The following is an 18,326-nucleotide window of genomic DNA, read 5'->3' on the forward strand; positions in this document are numbered from 1 at the left end:
GTATCTCAGTCTACCTTTCCATTGCTGGACTGGCCTGCCAATTTACTGTTGCTCTCCATGTGCTTGTCTTTGCCATGTGTCTACCCCATGGATTCTTCGCTGTGACAGACACTCCCTGAGTTGGTCCCAAAGATTTCTACTCCTCGAGGCTCTGGAAGCCAGACTTTGTAAAAACCTGGGAAAATGACATCAATGTCATCACATAGAGCCCTGCAACCTTGATGTCTTGTAAGCACTTGCCACTATGGAGAATTGGATGTCTAAGGAAAAGCAGTGCAGAATGCTGAAAAAAAACCCTGCAAGAAAGAAACAAATAGGCTCCAAATTGAAAACAACTTCTGAAAATAATTTAAATCCACTCTTTTAGAGAATAATCTGTTAAGGTAATTTGAAAAGAGAGTTAGTGGTCACTTAGTTGCAGCTTGCTTATTTTTACAGGGAGAAAAAACAGGAGTTAAACAGTATCTTTAATCTGGCATTAACTGAAACTGAAGACAGCCTCAAACAGAAATAAGGTGCCGTTTTCTGTCAGTGGAGTGATTATCTTTAGGCCCACACTGAAAAGGAGAAGGCTGTGGTATCCATTTCTCAGAGTCTCTGAGCCCAGCTTAAATGCTTCATACAAGATCAGGCTTTAGTCAAACACAAGCTATGGTTTAAGTGATAGGAAGCACTTGAGCTCAGCAGTCAGGAAATGGAAGAGCCCTGGCTATCCCGGAGGTCAAACCAGATGGTCTGACAGATACTTCTGGCTGGGAACTGTGTGCTGCTGAGCCTGGAGAGTGCCTATTTTTAACAAATAAAATATTGCTGTACAGCTGGCTCTTCTGGGAAAATAGAATTCTCAGGACATTTCATTGCTCTGACTGTTTGCATTAGATGTCTTTGATCTTGGTTTTTTGGGTGGTGTTACTGTAATTGCTGTTTGCATTGCCTATAGCAGGGTTCAGGGCAGAAAGAAAGCCTGCTTTGGTTGCAGCCATCAGAGAAACTGCATTCATTTGCAGGGAGTGCATGGGTTGAAAAGAAAAATGTGGCTCAAGCAAGAATTTAATTTAAAGTCAGATTGGAAAAACAAAAGGTCGTGATGTGAGAAGAGGAAGGTGGTTTTGGGTTTGCAGAGTGTGGCTGATAAAAATAAGTCCAATGAAGTTTCTAATCATTAGATGTGTTCTGAATGAGTTTTGAAAATTTTTTCAGAAGTGAGTTTCCAAACTAAATGAGAAATCAAAAGACATTCACCACTGCAGCTTATATGGCAATTGTCTTTTCTGGGTGTGTTGGGAGACAGAGGGGCAGATGACAGTGATAGTCCTGTGGAGGGTTGACTCTGGCTGGACACCAGGCGCCCACCAAAGCTACTCTGTCACTGCCCTCCTCAGCTGGACAGGGCAGAGAAAATATAGTGAAAGGCTTGTGGGTCAAGAAAAGGACAGGGAGAGATTGCTCGCAAGTTGCCATCACAGACAAATAAGAGAAATTAGTTTAATTTATTGCAAATAAAATCAGAGCTGGATGATAAGTAAAGCATGATTATGACCCTCTGGGATCTACCACTCTCACTCTTCTGCACAACACTGCAGTTACTGTATGTAGCCTCTCACTACCAAAACCTGACCACTCAAACCAAATACAGGACCATATATCCTTTTTTATTATCTCATCAGAATAGCAACATGCGCTTGTGGAGAAAGAATTGAGATGGCCAGGATAGCAACAGTGCAGGTCTGTTGAGCTATGATGTTCCAAAAGAGAAGTTTTTACAAGAGGCACCAGCCCCAGCCTCACATCAAAGTGAGAATTCATCATCACGTAACACCAGTTTGTATTTATCACCTTCTCACCATCGTGAGCCACAGCATTTCCTAGTATCTGAATTTCTACTGTCCAGCTGAATCTCTAATTTTGAAAAGAGAAATGAGGAAACGCTGACAATGCCCCTGGTCCCTGAACTAAACAGTACTGAAGGCTTTGCCTCCCATTTTCAGTGCCATCACTTGTTGCAGCAGGTACTACTGCCCAACATTGTAATGAATTTCAGAGAGCAGTGTAACATTGCTGTTGTGTACTGTGCTTTTTCTTAGCAGTTCAGTACTGAACACTTTCATCTGGGTCGTTGTCAAAAATGTAATCAGTACTTCCTCTGTTGACAGTGGGTCCATCTGTAAGGACAGCTAAAGCAGGAACTATGTGTGACTTTGGTTCCCTGTAAAACCCTTCCAAATGATGCTGAGATAGGAAATACTCAGTGACGACAGGGTGGCTAATGTTCACAATTTTATTGTATATGTCATATTTTTTAGAGGTTTGTTTTCAAAAACAACTCTGCAGGAATATCTGAAGGTTTCAACTGTTAGTCTTAAAAGTGAACTTTTTAGCTCTTGAGTTGGTAGGTAAAGGAGAATTCCTGGAGAATTAAAAAATGAGGGACTAACAAAAAGAACACAGTGTTTGTTATTTCTGAGCTGATCTCATGATTTTTGGTTTTCTGATTCATGATTCTGTCATGTTGATGGTAATATGGGTGCATGTAATGGAAATAAACAGGCCCTCCACTATTTCTGCTTCTGCCTAAATAGTCCTATTTTTTTAAGCACACAAGTCCTCCATTACTGGTTTCTGGGACTAATCACACAAATAAATTATAGTTTTATAGGGAAAGAGGGAAATGCTGAGTGTAGCTGTGTTATTCTCTGTGTCCTGAGCCTGTGGCTACAGTGTTTAGGGAAGATTTCTGTTTAATATGAAAACTACAGGCTCAAAAAGAAAGAAAATTAATTCTGGCCGGTCACAGCTTCTTTTCTCACTTATTTGTTCCTGAGGGGTTTTTTTTTTGGCAAGGATGAGGAAACAATGAGCCTAAATTTTTATGTGAATTTGAAAAACAGAGAACTGGTACAGTTTTGCTTGCCTAACTTCTGCAGTAAGAGGAGCCATGTTTTCAAAGCCTGGAACATATTTTACATGCACCTGGGAAGGGAACATAATGCTGTTTCTTTCAAAGACTGCTTGAATGATGTCCCAAGCTTCTCTATGACCTGCTTCCAGTCCTAGTAAAAGTTAAACATTATTAGAAGTAGTAGATAACACATCTCTTTCAAACCCCAAATTCAAGACTTGCTCCCTGAATATAAGTGTTATCAAAAAAGCAAAATGGGGAAGTGACCATTACCATGGAAAATGGAAGAAAAAAACAGAATAAAAAAGACCACATAAACCTCTTCTAATCACTCATGGAAAGAAGAGAAAATATCCACAACCAGAGTAAGGCTCCAAACAAGAACCCTACTTACCTCACAAATGTATCTGTAGAAGTTTTGGGTTTTATTTTCAGTCATCGAGTTTTGATCATATCTGTTGTTGGCCCATACATATCCAGTGCTGTGACATGAAAGTTTGCCTGTCCAGGCCTTTAGTTTTACCCCTGCAGTGGAGAACTTGTGGGACACATCCGTCCAGAAGTTTTTGCAGTTGTTGTTTGACTCAGTACATGACCTAAGGACAGTCTTTTAGGTTGTAGATATCTCAGAGACAGGGAGACTTTGCACAGCTTTTAAAATCTTTGGAAGGAGATGTGTTCAAAATCAAGCACACACCAGGATGTTTTGCTTGGTCCCAGTGAATTTCTGGATTCTGTATGTCATCTGATCTCAGTACTCTCTTTCCCTACCAAACTTGGCCTTTTAATGAGACAGTTTCAGAATTTCCACAGGAACTTCCATTTTCAAAATTTGTGAAACTCTCAGAATTTGGGAAACTGAAGCCCTTTAATTTTTGATGGTTTGGCTTTGTTCTGTTTTAAATGAATGCCATGTGGAGTTATTGGATACTTGATAAAGCATGCTGAGCATGTTCAGATCCAATGGGGAAGAATATGTTTGCCATATTAGTGGATTAAATATTGCTCAATCCTAGATTTAATTTTTATGCTATATGAAGGAGGTACATAATTCCTTGCTCCAAATGAAATGTAAGGAAGCTACTCTTCTGAGGGAAGCTGGCATGCTGTGCTGTCCCTTTTCTAGTGTCACTTATCCTAGCTGTGGTGAACATGCTCTTCCGAAGGCCAGGTGAAAAGACATCGTTCTCACTCTGCGTGCTGGAGGCCCACCCACACATGAGATACTCTCATCAAGGATATTTTTCTTTCTCTCTCATGCCCAACTGAGTCAGTGCACCTAGTCAGCAGCTGGCAAATATCGTGCCTTACAAACACAAAATAGGTGACCGCAAATCCTATGTGAAGATAAAGCCCATGGCTCACTTGAGTTCTCATCTAAATTGAGTGCAGAAGTGAGGAATAAGACCAAGTGGTGTTTATTTCTTCTTCTTTGGTTCTTCCATCCTCTTAAAACTGGAGATGGCTCTTCCAGTGGCCAGGATTGAAAATTAGGTTTTTACTTTGGTTATTTGCAACCATCTGCTTCTCAGCCATTAAGCTAATAACAGTGCTTATTTTCCAGTTCCCTTAAAAAAGAAGAGAAACCTTTCAGGAAGGTAGTAGCACTGGAAATTCTACATGCAGTGAACTAAAAAGACTGTCTCTGCACCCAAACAATAACATCTTCCTAATTATTTTTGGAAACCAATTTCTCCAGTTGTGAGCAATGGTATCCTATTAGTAACCGTGGCTCTGCTTGTGTGAAATATAAAAAATATCCTGCGTTCTGGCCAGAGCTGCACAGAGTTCTCTGGCCTCAGAGTTTTGAAACAGTTTCAAATAAAGGCTTTGCTGTTTGTTTTGTGTTTCTTTTTAACTTGCTTTTGCAGACTTGTAGTTATGCTTTGAGCAAATCCAGGAAGAAGTAAGTTAATCGGTAGAATAGATCAGGATCTTTCATATCATACGTCTAAGGTGTGGGTATTTTAGAGGACAGAAGCTAATATTAGCAGTTATTATAGTAAACTGATGTAAATGTTTAGAAATTAGTCATTTGAAACATGTCAGAGCTATTCCAACCTTTCTGTTCTAGGCCAGATCTTATCAGATTTATGCTAATTTATCTGCATTTTCATTAAGAAGTTTTCACAGCTACTCAAAAACGTTGTACCACCTTTTTTTGGTACGGACATTTTATATGTTGGCACAGATGTAGCAAAGAAATGAAGAGTCTGGGATAGAGATTGGACTGTAGCCTGTGCTCTGATTTTAGTCTTTGTGCTCTGGTTGATCTTCTGTATTTTTGTTTAGTCTTTTGTTCCTACTACCTGAGTTCACAGCTCTTCCAAACCCTCACTGCTCCTCAGGTTAGCTGTCTTAGGGTTTCTAGCTGAAATTAATTTGCATTCAATATGAATACTTAATGCCCATGTCCTTGTACCAGCATTGTCCCAGGGTATAAATAGCACTTCTTTAGGAAGAGCTCTTCTTTAGGAACATCACACCTGCTCTCAGTCCTTGTTTATCACAGTTATAATAAAACTCTATTTAATCTCCTCTCGTAAGATGGGGTCTTCATCTCCTCATGTGCCTCACAGCACCTTCTTTGTATCTGCTCCTGTCTCAATGTTTCTCCTTCTTGCAAAGTTTTCAGGCAGGTTTGTGACTTGGTTAGAGACATAGTATAGACACTTTTCGGAGCTCTTCCAAAATAACCGTGGCAGATCTGCAAACAGCCCAACCAACCCTACACATCTTTGCTTTGATCATTAGAACTTGCTTCCATTGATTTAAATGCCAGTGTTTTACATTCTGCAGCTGGACAGATTTTTCTTCTCATCTTTTTTACCTGCACCAGGGAACCAGGTGTTTTGAAGTGTTGACTGATATTGTTTTGTTTTTTTTTTAGGGAGGTTCAGCTTTTTCTCCAGCATCCATTATTACTACAAGAAGAGCACAGACCCAAGCAGCAGTCCTGGCTGAAGATGTGGGATGCCCTTCATCCACCAATGAGGGAATTGTAGCCTGCTTCCGCCAGTTACCTGCTCGTGTCCTCAATGATGCACAGACTAAGGTACAACATAGCAAAATATATGCCATTGGCAAGAAACTAGAAAGTTTCCATTGACACAAAGATGTGAGAAATCTTAAAAAAATAAATTATTCTCAATCCTTGTGAATGAGGAACTGGACTAGTTTTGTCAGGGGGAAGTTGATGTCCATGACATCCACCTCTGAGCTACGATTCTCCTTTAGACTAAATTCCTTTTACATGGCTTTGACCATGTCTCCTAAATAAATCCAAATATAGTTTTTGCCTTCTTTCAGTTCCCTTTTATCTGCCCCTTGGTTTTACTCTAGAGAAGAGTCATGTCTGTAGCTTCAGTAGCTGAATTTATGCAGAAAAGGAAGTGGGGAGGAATGCCAGTGTTTTGTATCTGAAGTGGGAGACTTGTGAAAGCTGCAGTATAAATAATTCTAGAGATGGATCTTTTACCCACAAATTAAAACGCCCACTGACAATAAATTTTCTTATCAAGATCAGCATGGAGCCAATCCCTTATTTAAAACAACATTTTTATGTCTATAAGACCATCAATTCTTTTGGTCTCTTCAGCCTGTTTCAGTTACTGAGATTGTCAGCAAAACCATTGTTTCCTCTCAATGGTGAGCTTGCACTTATATTAACTGACCACTTGTTTCCTTGAAGGGTATCAGATCAGTTGTCTTAAGCATAAATAAAATGGAAATGAAAGGGTAAGCTAATTTAACTGCACAATTCTTGGTTTTTTTTTGCTAACATAGCTGCTAGCTATAAGTGGCCCATTCCAGTACTGGGGACCAGTGGTGGATGGAATTTACCTGCAGGAACCTTTAGCCAAAGCCCTGCGGCGCCCTCAGCTTCGGAAAGTAGATCTGCTCATTGGAAGTGCTCAGCAAGATGGGCTCATCAGCAGAGCTAAGGCAATTAAGGTAGGAGGACGCTCACTGTTAATGAACTAATGGTATTACAACGATTATAGTGATGACAGTAATCATATGCAGCCAGGATAGATGTTTTTTGATTTCTACAAGTTGTGAATTATACTACATGGAAATATGCAAAGGCATTGTCCATCTCCAGCCAGTCCTGTTCATTATCATATTTGTTGATTAACATTTCTGGGGGAGATATGAAAAGGTAGGAGATCAGCAGGGATTTAGCATTTATGTTTTACAGTTTCTGAAATCCTATTTGTATTTCAATCTCAGTAGTACCTCACAAAGCAGAAACCAAGCTCATAACTTGGTTATGAAGTTCTTCACTTTGCAGCAGGATTAAGTCAGCATTTTGGGATGGGGGTTTTTTTGGTAACCTGTTTTTTCTGTTGCCTTTAAGAAGTACATTCTCTCATAAAGATGATTCTGAATATGGACTGCCTATAACTAAGAACAGCACTGGTCTGAGGTTTTAGGACACAAACTGGTGAAATGAAAAAGAATTGCATCCATGCTGTACTTTGGACATGAAAGTCCTCAAAAGCCTGAAAGTCTATCCACAGTGATTTTATGTCGTCTTGTGAGCCTTCTGGCACTGTTTGTTCCTGAGACAGCATATCAGTCTTTTCTAGTTTATTTGTCCTTCTCTGTGATAGGAGCAATAGCTTTTTTCTGTTTAACAGTGCCAAATCGAATTAATATTAGCAAGTGCTCAGATATATGCTAAGAAATCAACAGGAGAATGTAACACAGCAGGGATTGTTTTGAGGGTTTTCTAGGTGAGCTGCAGGTCTGTTGCTATCTTTCTGTACTGTGTGGATTTCATGTCTTGGCTGTGAAAGTTCAATCCCAACTTCTCTTTGTTGGTAGCCAATAACACATAGACCAATTTACTTCAGAATTAATGGCAAAAGTACCCCTTTGATCCACCTAAATTAAGTTCATATTACCTGTTTAGTCTTCATTAGAAGCCTCCTGCTCTTATTTCATGTATCTTTCTCTTTTGGAATCAATTAAAAGAGGAAGTCAAAGGAGGAAGGCATAGAAGATGTCCTGTGATGCTGGAGGCCTGCAGACAATGATCCAGACCCTGTGAGAGGGGAAGAAACCTCAGTAGCGTCAATATAAGTCCTATGATGAAGACTAGGAAGTGAAATTCTTTCCTTTACAACTGTTTCTGCATATGACAGTTGTCTGGAAAATTGAAATGAAATTCCATGATGTTTTAAAGATTATGCAACAGATCATGGTGTTGATGAAAGGCAAAAGCGCTAAACCCCAGCAGTGTCAAGTTGAAATGGAAAGAAAAAACACTTGTAATTGAGAACTTAGCAGAAAAATGTTGCCTTTCCAAAAAGAAAATCTGAAATATCTTGTTTATTTAAAGGCTTGCAGAAAATAAGATTGGAAGGGAACTCAAAAAGTTGGTGCAACTCAACCCTAAGAAGGGGTCGTATCTACCTCAGCCTGAGGCCTGTTTGGGGATCTTCTGATCTTCTTTGTCAAAGTTTATCGTTGAATCATGGAATGGTTTGGGTTGAAAGGGGCCTTTAAAGCTCATCTAGTCCAATTCCTCCTGCAATGAGACAGGCTGCTTAGAGCCCTGTCCAACCTGACTTTGAATGTTTCCAGGGATGGTGCATCTACCACCTTTCTGGGCAATCTGTCCCAGTATTTCACCACCCTCATTGTAATAAGCTTCTTCCTGATATTCTATCCACTAATCTACCCACTTCTAGTCTAAAACCATTATCCTATGTCCCATTGCAACAGGCACTACTAAGAAGTTTGTCCCCAAGTTTCTTATTAACTATTAAGGTTTAACTATCCTTACTTAGAAGGATAATTAACTTCTTTACTACCTATTATAGTAATAGCTACCTTACTTTGTCCTAATGCCTTAAGTCAAATTCCATCTGTGTTCCAGAAAACTCATAATATTCATGGTAGGTGATTCTATTCTATTTTCTTCCTTTTGACTTTCTTAAGCTGTTTTCACAGTCTTGGTAGAACTGATGATTTTTTAAATGCACATTTTCCTCTCTTTCTGTTTTCCTGTGGCTCCAGGTTTTTAAGACTTGAGGGAATAAGAGTGTTTTGACCAATCTGTGTTCCTGTCTGGATTGTTTTCTCAAAGACTTGCTGCAAGGTTAAAGTTGCCTGATTTCTCCCTTGTTGACACAGTTAGTGTATTAATTGCTGGAAAACTGCAATGCTTATTAAGCTATTTAACAACATGCATTCTCCAGGTTCTCAGAAGAATTTCTATGTCACAGCCATGACCATGTATGGTTGCAGTCAGTCAGATGAAGTCCTGAGTAAGCCACAGACGTATTTAGCCACAGTGACAGAAACTAGTGCAGATGGTGGTTGTTATCTGGAAGTTTGTGCCCCATTTCCTCTGTCATAATGTCATAAGGAACCTTTAATCTGTGTAAATGTCCTCTCCCCACAATAGACCTCAAAGAAGAATTTGAGACAACCCACACTGTATCCCACTCTTCTACTTTATTAATTTTAAGGGTTCTTTTGTGGTAGGTCTGTCTTGCATCTTTGTAAGAAAACCCAAAGCTGGTTTTACTGTTACACTAAGGAGTGTGGGAAGGATTAGCTGGTGGACAGAGTACTGAACTCAACTTGGGGAACCAAGTTCCTACTTTGCCTCTGACTACAACCAGAGTATTTAATCTGTTCTACAAAGAGGGGACCAAACCTCCCTGAGATGAAAATCCATCTGTGGTTGTAATCCAACTCTGTAGAGGGAAGAACCATGCATGTATTTCAATAGATAAACACAGCTAAAAGGTGCTGTGGCATGTGTATGGAATTGACAAAGTCTTTCATTTCCATCTTCTGTAGGGTGACTGATTTCAGTGTAGTTAATGCAAAGAGTGGGGGTTAGAAAACCCTAACCCCTGCTGACTTGCTCTGCCAGCTCCTGGGAATAACCATGTTGGCCAATTCAGTCAAGGGTTTGCTCTATGAATACTGATCCTGTTAAGTGGTGAGGATATACTTTTAACCATTTGGATATAAGCAAGCTTGAGATGCAAATCTTATCACTTTAGACTGGAGTTACATGCAGGTTTTATAAACTCTTAGCAGATGAGTTGAAGAAGTGAGAGTAAAACCTCTAGACTGCAACTAGACCTAAAGGTGGTAAATCCAGTTGGCACCATGTTGTTCTCTGGGGGCTTACTGACATTTGGTTGTGCTGGGTGTCTCTGTACTCCCACAGCAACACTGTGCTTGTGCCTATTAAGGTCTTCAGTATTAAAAATGAACTAGAAAGACAGAAGGTATCACTCAAGTGCTGGCAAAACATTTCTGTTCTATTTGCCTACAGTTAAAGGCTGAGGTCTCCCAGTGATGCAGCAGGGAGTAGGATGTCCTCAATGTCTTGCACGTGGAAATGTCCATTTTATGGCATTCACTGAAATGCTTATTCATGTGAACTGAGACAGATTCACCACTTCCTGCAGCACTTCCTACTCATCCCCAGTGCAGCCATCAGATGGTTGAAACTAAGTGAGAAACAAAGCAGAGTTTGTTGAAGGACTGGCAAGTGGTACCATAATGCACTATTGTGTGGCATATGGAGTAGTTAAGCCTGAACCCATTCACTGCAATTCCCATGGTAGACCTTCGGGGAATATTAGCTTTGAGCAGTCATAGATTAGGGCAGCTGAGCAGAAATGTCTGAAAATGTTGATTTCAATTCCCAGCTGACAAAATTTTGTCCCTGTACTATATGTGATGCTCAGGTGGGAGGACCTAATGGCATTAAATATGAGGATTCACTCATGTGGTCCTATGTCTGTGTTTGTCTCTCTAAGCATGTAGATCAGTATAATCCGGTCCACATCCTCCATATGTTCAGTGCCTACTGTGTAATCTCCACACTGCAATGATTTAGTTGAAATACTAAGGCTGTACTTTTTGCATTTTCTCTCTTTTTCTTTCCCTCCTTAGTACAATCTAGTTGGATGCAAAACCCAAAACATAGGGGACTGGATAGATAGAAATTTAGTTTGTTTACTTCATGTAAGCAACTGGACCTATGCAGACCTGAACTTCCATCCTGCACTGTATTACAGTCAGTTAATTTCTTTATGGAAAAAAGAACTCAGGAATGTAGAACAGGTGGCAGATATATGTATATTTGTTGTAGTGACCAGAGGAGCAGTGTCCTGATAAATCCCATCAGTGAGGAGAATGGGCTGATATCAACTCTTTACTTCCTCTTGCAACTAGCTGGAATTCTTGGAAGACTCTGCTGAATGGCTGTCAGGTCATTTACCATCTTTTGTGACAGTGTTTGTGAAAAGCCATATAAGGCCTAAGATCTCTGTTAGTGTTATCACTATTTCAGTTTGTCAGAAAAAGTACATTTCGCCTCTTGGAAGATGTCAATGTCTGGTCTACCTACTGCTACAATTTCTTTTTAAATAAAACACTGGACCAGATTCATTCATGTGCTCCGTTAGGTATCCTGCAGTAACAAGAACAGTAAGCATTATTTAATTCTTTATTTAAGCAATGTTTATGATGACTTTGCATCACCAGAAGAGTAGAAGGGAGTGCACCTGCTGATTTTAATGATTTTCTTACATGCTTTCTAAAAAAGGTTGAAAACCCCACTATAACTCTGAGGTCAGTTGCTAATGCCTCTTTAAAGGTTAGCAGAATGTAAATTATTTTACATGATGTGCAGCTGTTTCTATTAATCTGGTTAGTAGCTGTTATATCTACTGTAATTTGAAGATTGTTCATTGGTCGTATATTTTCTAATGGGAAACGTTTGTTGGACATGGAAAATTGGTCTAATTGAATCAATTTCTGAAAAGTTAAAATGTTTTGTCTTTTTAATGTTTAGTGAATGTCATTTGAACGTATTGCTTTGTTTGGGGCTATCGTGTTCAAGTCGGATGTTTAAATTATATTATATTGTAACCAAAGGGACACTTCAGAAATTCTTTCAGATTGTGCTATTTAATGCTGTCTGGGGGATGAAAATTCTTAAAATATATTGCAAATGCCAGTTCTGTTTCTTATCCATCTCTGCCAGTTGAGTCCTCTTTCATCTGACTCAACACATCTCAGGGACCCCACTCTATTATCAGTTATTGCTGAGAAAGGTCACCTGAGTTTTTGGGGCATTCTGGAGATCGCAGAAACTGGTACATAGGCACAGTAAATCATAGAATCATGGAATAGAATCATAGAATATGCTGAGTTGGAAGGGACTCATCAGGATTGTGGAGTTCAACTCCTGACCCTGCATAGGACAGTTCAAGAGTCACACCATGTGTCTGAGAGTGTTGTCCAAATGCTTCTTGAACTCTGTCAGGCTTGGTGCTGTGATCACTGCCCTGAAGAGCCTGTTCCAGTGCCCAACCACCCTCTGGGTGAAAAAACTTTTCCTGGTATCTAACCTAAACCTCCCCCAACTCAGCTTTGTGCCATTTCTTTGGGGCCATTTCACTGGTCATGAGAGTGAAGAGATCTGTACCTGCCCCTCCACTTCCTCTTGTGAGGATGTTGAAGTCCACAATAAGGTGTCCCCTCAGTCTCCTCTTCTCCAGGCTGAACAACCTAAGTGACCTCAGATGCTCCTCATGGGACTTCCCCTACAGGCCCTTCACCATCCTCATTGGCCTCCTTTGAATGCTCTCTAACAGCTTAATGTCTTTTTATATTGTGGTGCCCAAAACTGCCACAAAATTCAAGGTGAGGCCGCCCCAGTGCAGAGCAGGGTGGGACAATCCTCTCCCTCGACCGACTGGTAATGCTTTGCATGATGCAGCTCAGGACATGGTTTAATTGCTTACAATGAAAGGCTGAGGTCTCTCAGCCTTTAACTGCCCTCCTGGCTGCAGGGCACTGCTGATTCATATTCCTTGCCATTGACCAGGACCCCCACGTCCCTTCCTGCAGTGCTGCTCTCCAGCCTCTCATTTCCCAGTCTATACACACAACCAGGGTTTCACTGTCCCAGCTGCAGAGTCCAGCACTTGCCCTTGTTAAACTTCATGCAGTTGGTGATTGCCTATCTCTCTAATTTGTCAAGATCTCTCTGCAGGGCCTCTCTGCCCTGGAGGGAGTTGGCAGCTCCTCCCAATTTGGTGTTGTTGGCAAACTTAGTGTTCCTTCGAGTCCTGTGTCCAAGGAGTTAATGAAGATGTTGAAGAGAACAGGGCCCCAGATAGAGTCCTGCGGAACCCCATTAGTGAACAGGTCACCAGCCTGATGTTACCCCATTCACTATAACTTTGTGCCTGACCTGTGAGCCAGTTGCTCACTCATTGTTTAACATGGTTTTCCAGCTATGTGCTGCACATTTTGTCCAGAGGGATCCTGTGAGAGACAGTATTGAAAGCTTTACTGAAATCCAAAAAGATTACATCAGCTGGCTTCCCTTGATCAACTAGGTGGGTTACCTTGTCATAGAAGGAAATCCTGTTCGACAGGCAGGACTTTCCCCTCATGAAAACATGCTGGCTGTTACCAGTGGCTGCATTGTCCTCCAGATGTTTTTCAGTACGTCTCAGAATAATCTTTTCCATGATTTTAGCAGACACTGGTGAGACTGACAGACCTGTAGTTTCCAGGGTCCTCCTTCTTGCCCCTCTTGAAAATCAGGACAACATTAACCACCTTCCAGTCAGCTGGGACCTCTTCAGATTCCCAAGACTGCTTGAAAATAGTTGAGAGAGGCTTTGCAATGACATCAGCAGCTCTTAGATGAAATCCCGTCAGGTCCCATAGATTTATTGGGATCCAGTTGGAGCAGCGGATCCCACACAATTTCAGGGTAGACTGGGAGTTGATCATTCTCGCAGTCATGGTCCTCCAGCTCAGGACACTGAGACCCCCTTGATTCATCACCTGTGTTGAAGACAGAGGCAAAAGAATGCATTAAACATCTTTGCCTTGTCTATGTTGCCATTAATATGTTTGAAAAAACCTCTTTTTTTTATCCCCCACATTCATGGCCGGCTTCAACTCCAGTTGAGTTTTGGCCACACAAAGCATCATCTCTGTATTCTTCTCATATCACCTGACCTTGGGCGTGTACCTTCTTTTTTTGCCTTATTTCCAAGGTAAGATCCCTGTTCAGCCAAGCCAGCCTTCTGCCTTGTCTGCTTGACCTCTGACATTAAATACCTAAGGCTGACTGCACTGAGTCAGATAAAAGGCCTGTTTAACACAAAATGCTCTTTTGAACAGTGGTTAAGACAGGCTGTTAGTAAAAATAGGGTAAGCAAATATGATACTTCTGCTAAATCCTCTGCAAACCTCTAGCACTTTGCAGCTCAGAGACTTCCTAGCCTGAATCAGTCTTTCTGTATCTAATAACCATCAAATAATTTTATTTTTTTTTACTTAAAAACCTCGTTCATGAAACTTCATCTTCACCAATTTGGCATCCACAAAACCATGTGACAAGGAGTTCCTCAGCTTAACGGTGTGTTGTTGTATAATGATCCATCTCCTTCTCTGTAGTTTTCAACCTTAATGTTTATTTGATACTTGGCCATCAATGACACAGTGAAGGAACAGTTCTTAGGGTACATAATCAATATCCTAAGATTTTTCTCTTTATTTCTCTCTGGTTTAAGTATCCATGACAGGTGTAGAATAAGGTAACAAATCCATTTTAAAAAGCCAATAAAATGAAAGCATTGCATCAAAGTTGCTTGTACCCGTATGATTTACGCACAAAAGCTTGGGCTTTGCACTGCCATGGAAAAGCATCTGTTCTTACCCATAACTGCTAACCCCAAATGAGAGATCCCTGTCTAGACAAAGCACTGTTTCTGCTGTTTGGTAGGAGTCTGAATCGATGTGTGCCGAAGCTGTGATGGAAAGATTGCTTTTGAATTCAGTGAACTTTCAGTCAGGCCTTCAGTGATCATTTCTATTCTTGCAGAAGAATATGCGTGTCCTTGCTGTATTTAAGCTGAGCGATTCTGCAGGCAAGAGTGCTATGCAGTTTCTTATGTGGCATTTATGCACATGAAGTGACGTGTCATGAGTGAGTTGCCCATCTTTTTCAAAGTACAGCTGTATTACTAAAACTGCCACCACATGACTCTTTCACAATGCATAGGCCAAAATCTAGCAAAAGAGGAATTTTTTACAAGTACAAGGAAGATTTCCAAGATCTTCTTGGACCTTGGGATATTTGGTAGTGTTTTGAAATCCCTCAAAATGACTTAATCAAAATGCACAGAGCATTAGAATATGTCACTAAGGACAAACCTCGGCCTCAGCACATCGGGAACTTATTTTCCGTCTTTGATTTCTGTGAATCTATTGAAAAGTAATTATTCCATTTGTACTTTCTGTATAGGGTTGTGGAAAGACCTTCTAGAAGCGTGATGAAAACCAGCTGTGGGCCATCAAAATAATATTTTCAGTAAAGCATCAACACTAACCGGACTGGGCAGACACTGGCCTATTTTGCATCAGACTGACTGCCCAAAATAATAGAGGTGTTTTATTAGATCTTTTTCTCTGGAGTTCTTATCCAAGTTTCACCCAATATGCACCTACATGGTGCCCTCTTTATAAAGGACTTGATGAACAGGAAGGTTCAGGGAAGTTGCTCTGTTTCTGAACTTGAAATAAATTCTTTAGAAAAAATTAAAAAAACTGAATTGACAAAATAAAAAACTTCCTCAAAGAAAGGTGTCCTGAAAAATTCCAGCAGTCTAGCTTTGATAAAAGTGTGTTTGGGTATGCAGTTTGACATAGAAGATTGTCCCTGTGACATGGGCACTTTGTTCTGGGGAATGTGCCTTCATGTTAAGAAAGGTTTCAGACCACAGGAAAAGGGTGTTTCACTGTTGGTTTCTTTGAAAGGCCCTAGCAGTTATGAAGCTTGAAGATCACAGCTGTTCCTTGCATTGGGATTTGGAGAAATGGAATTTTTTTTCCAGGGCTAAGGGAGATATGATTCCAGAAAGGGACCTAAATACAGAACTTACAGCAGCCACATTTTTTTGTAGATGTTCCCAGAAGAGACAGATTGATATAGCCATGAAATGGCTATACAACATGTTTGCTTTCTGGAATTTTCAAAGGGAAACAGCAAAATCTCCCTCTCTCCCCTCTAGTTTTCTCTCAGAGAATTCATCAGAAAGACGGAATTTAACACACAATGGAGAACTATCCCTGGGAACTACTTCTGTGAGAGCCAGCAGGATTTCTGTGCTATTAGATCTCCATCTGCTCAGCGTGGTACCTATGATTTGGAATTACTAGGTTAATAGTATAGGTTTCTGTTCTATACTATACTTAGAAGAAACCAATGCTTCTGGTCGGTGACAGTTTTGGGATAATAAAAGGAGTGTCCCCTACTTAATCCCCTAGGAATCAGGGATCACAGCATAGAGGACTTGTTCCAGCAGAGGGAGATCTGAGCCTATACTGTTTCACCAAAAAATGAATCTTTTGTTTTTGTTTCTAAATTCCATGTATGCATTTTGTTCTCAGAAATTTGAAGAAAGTCAAGGAAGAGCCAACAGCAAAACAGCCTTTTATCAGGCTCTGCAAAATTCTCTAGGAGGAGAAGAGTCCAACTCGTTCATTGAAGATGCAGCTACATGGTATTACTCCCTCGAACATTCAACTGATGATTATTCATCCTTTTCCAGGGCTTTGGAAAATGCTACCCGGTAAGAAAGTCATCCTATTACAACTGTGTGATTGGATTGTACAAGGTTTGTTTTGCTTATCTCAAGTGTGCATTTATATTCTGAAAAACTTGAGAAATTCCTATGCAAATGAACAAAAAATGGGCAATATAATTTCATTTTCTGTGAGGTTTCCAATGTCATTGGTAAACAGAACTGATTTTTGTGCCTTGTTAAAAGTTTGACATGTCTTTCCAGAACTGTATATTGGATTCAGACTACTAATGCTTATTTGTGTACTCTTTCATGTCAAAGATGTCTAGGTTGTTTGCATAGTCTGCATCAACTCTTTCTTGAGTCCTCTCATCCTTGTGACAGTATAATAACTAATAGACTGGCTTTTATTCCCAAACAGTCACCTAATTATACAGTTAGATACTTTTCCTCAGTGGTCAAGTTTGAAAACTTTGATTTCAGCAATTACATTATTTTTTTTATTATGAAACCTGCAAAATATTTTCTTCACAATGTCAGGCACAACTTGATGCCATTTCCTCTCAAGTGTTACTTGGGAGAAGAAACCAACCCTCACCTTACTACAGCCTCCTTTCAGGCAATTGTAGAGAGCAATAAAGTTCCCCCTGAACCTCTTTTTCTCCAGGATAAGCACCTGCAGCTCCCTTGGCTGCTCCTCTTCAAACTTGTGCTCCAGGCCCTCTCTGTTGCCCTTCTCTGGACAGACTCCAGCACCTCATGCATGTCATCAGAGTCATGAGCAACTTACCTCCAGTATATACACTCCTATACTTTGCACTGAAACATTTTATGGACCATTGGGAGGTGGAAGATGAGCACTGGGCCACCACCTTGTACGTATGCATAGCTTCGACCCTAACTGGATATCAGGGTTGAACCCTGGCATCGGGGTCCAGCAGTTCTGGATAACAGTCAGTTGGAAGGGTTCATTGCCCAGTTGAACTAGGACTCCACAGCAGTCACAATACCTATGGTTGGCCACAGAGCCTGATGGATGTCTTCAGCTTGGGTCACATGCTTGTTTGGTCTGCAGAGAAGACTGGAGTTTGCTGTCTCCCCCATGGGCAGCCAGTTTGCTTTAGCCAGTTACAGATCTTAAACTGAGGGGTGGGGAGTGTTTCAGTTTTCTGAAAGAAGGCAAACTGAGGAGAAATTTCCTTACCTCCTGTTTTCTGCCTCTGTGCAAACTCAGGGACTGCATGTTTAAGTGGAACAGATTTTCCAAAAATGAATCAAAAAACTCTTTCCCTATTTCTGTCTCTCCTTCATGAGCAGATGCATTATCAAAACTCTTTACATTTCTAATGTGATGTGGTTTATAAACTGGTGGCTTGAGTCCTAATGTGCCAGTCCAAGATGTTTCACCTCTGTTCTCAACTGAGACATCATAGCTACAAGCTCCCGGTATCTGCAGTCTCAGTGTTAAGTTTTCTGTCCCACTGTGACCCTCTCCACAACACCTCAGAAACAGGGTTTTCCTTTTATTTCTCCATCAGAGCTGCAGAGTGTCGCTCCAGGGCAGCCTTAGGGAGCAGGAGATGAACAGGAGCCAAGATTTGTATGGAAACATCTGCTCCCAGAAAGTGGATAGTAGTTTCTGGGTGGTCCAGGTGTGCCAGTGCATTGAGGTCATGGAGTAAACAAGCCAGAAGACTGTGGGTTGAGCTTTGTGCCATTTGTCAACTCTCACACCATGACACATTTGTCCTCCCTTGTAGCCTGTCCCAGGGACAGGCCACCCATCACCGTGACATCTGGAGACACTGCCTGCAGTACCTGTGGAAGCACTA

General features: G+C 40.8%; 1 protein-coding gene across 1 annotated transcript in view; it reads left to right on the forward strand.

Moving 5' to 3' along the window:
- Window positions 1-18,326, forward strand: part of TG (thyroglobulin) — a 148,117-nt gene that overhangs the window by 108,123 nt on the left and 21,668 nt on the right. The window contains exons 42-44 of the mRNA XM_027684390.1: window positions 5,790-5,954; window positions 6,686-6,853; window positions 16,361-16,542. Of these exons, the coding sequence (XP_027540191.1) occupies window positions 5,790-5,954; window positions 6,686-6,853; window positions 16,361-16,542 (515 nt within the window). The remainder of the gene's footprint in view (window positions 1-5,789; window positions 5,955-6,685; window positions 6,854-16,360; window positions 16,543-18,326) is intronic.

This window comes from Neopelma chrysocephalum, unplaced genomic scaffold (assembly GCF_003984885.1).
Source record: "Neopelma chrysocephalum unplaced genomic scaffold, ASM398488v2 Primary Assembly neopelma1_66, whole genome shotgun sequence".
Lineage (NCBI taxonomy): Eukaryota > Metazoa > Chordata > Aves > Passeriformes > Pipridae > Neopelma > Neopelma chrysocephalum.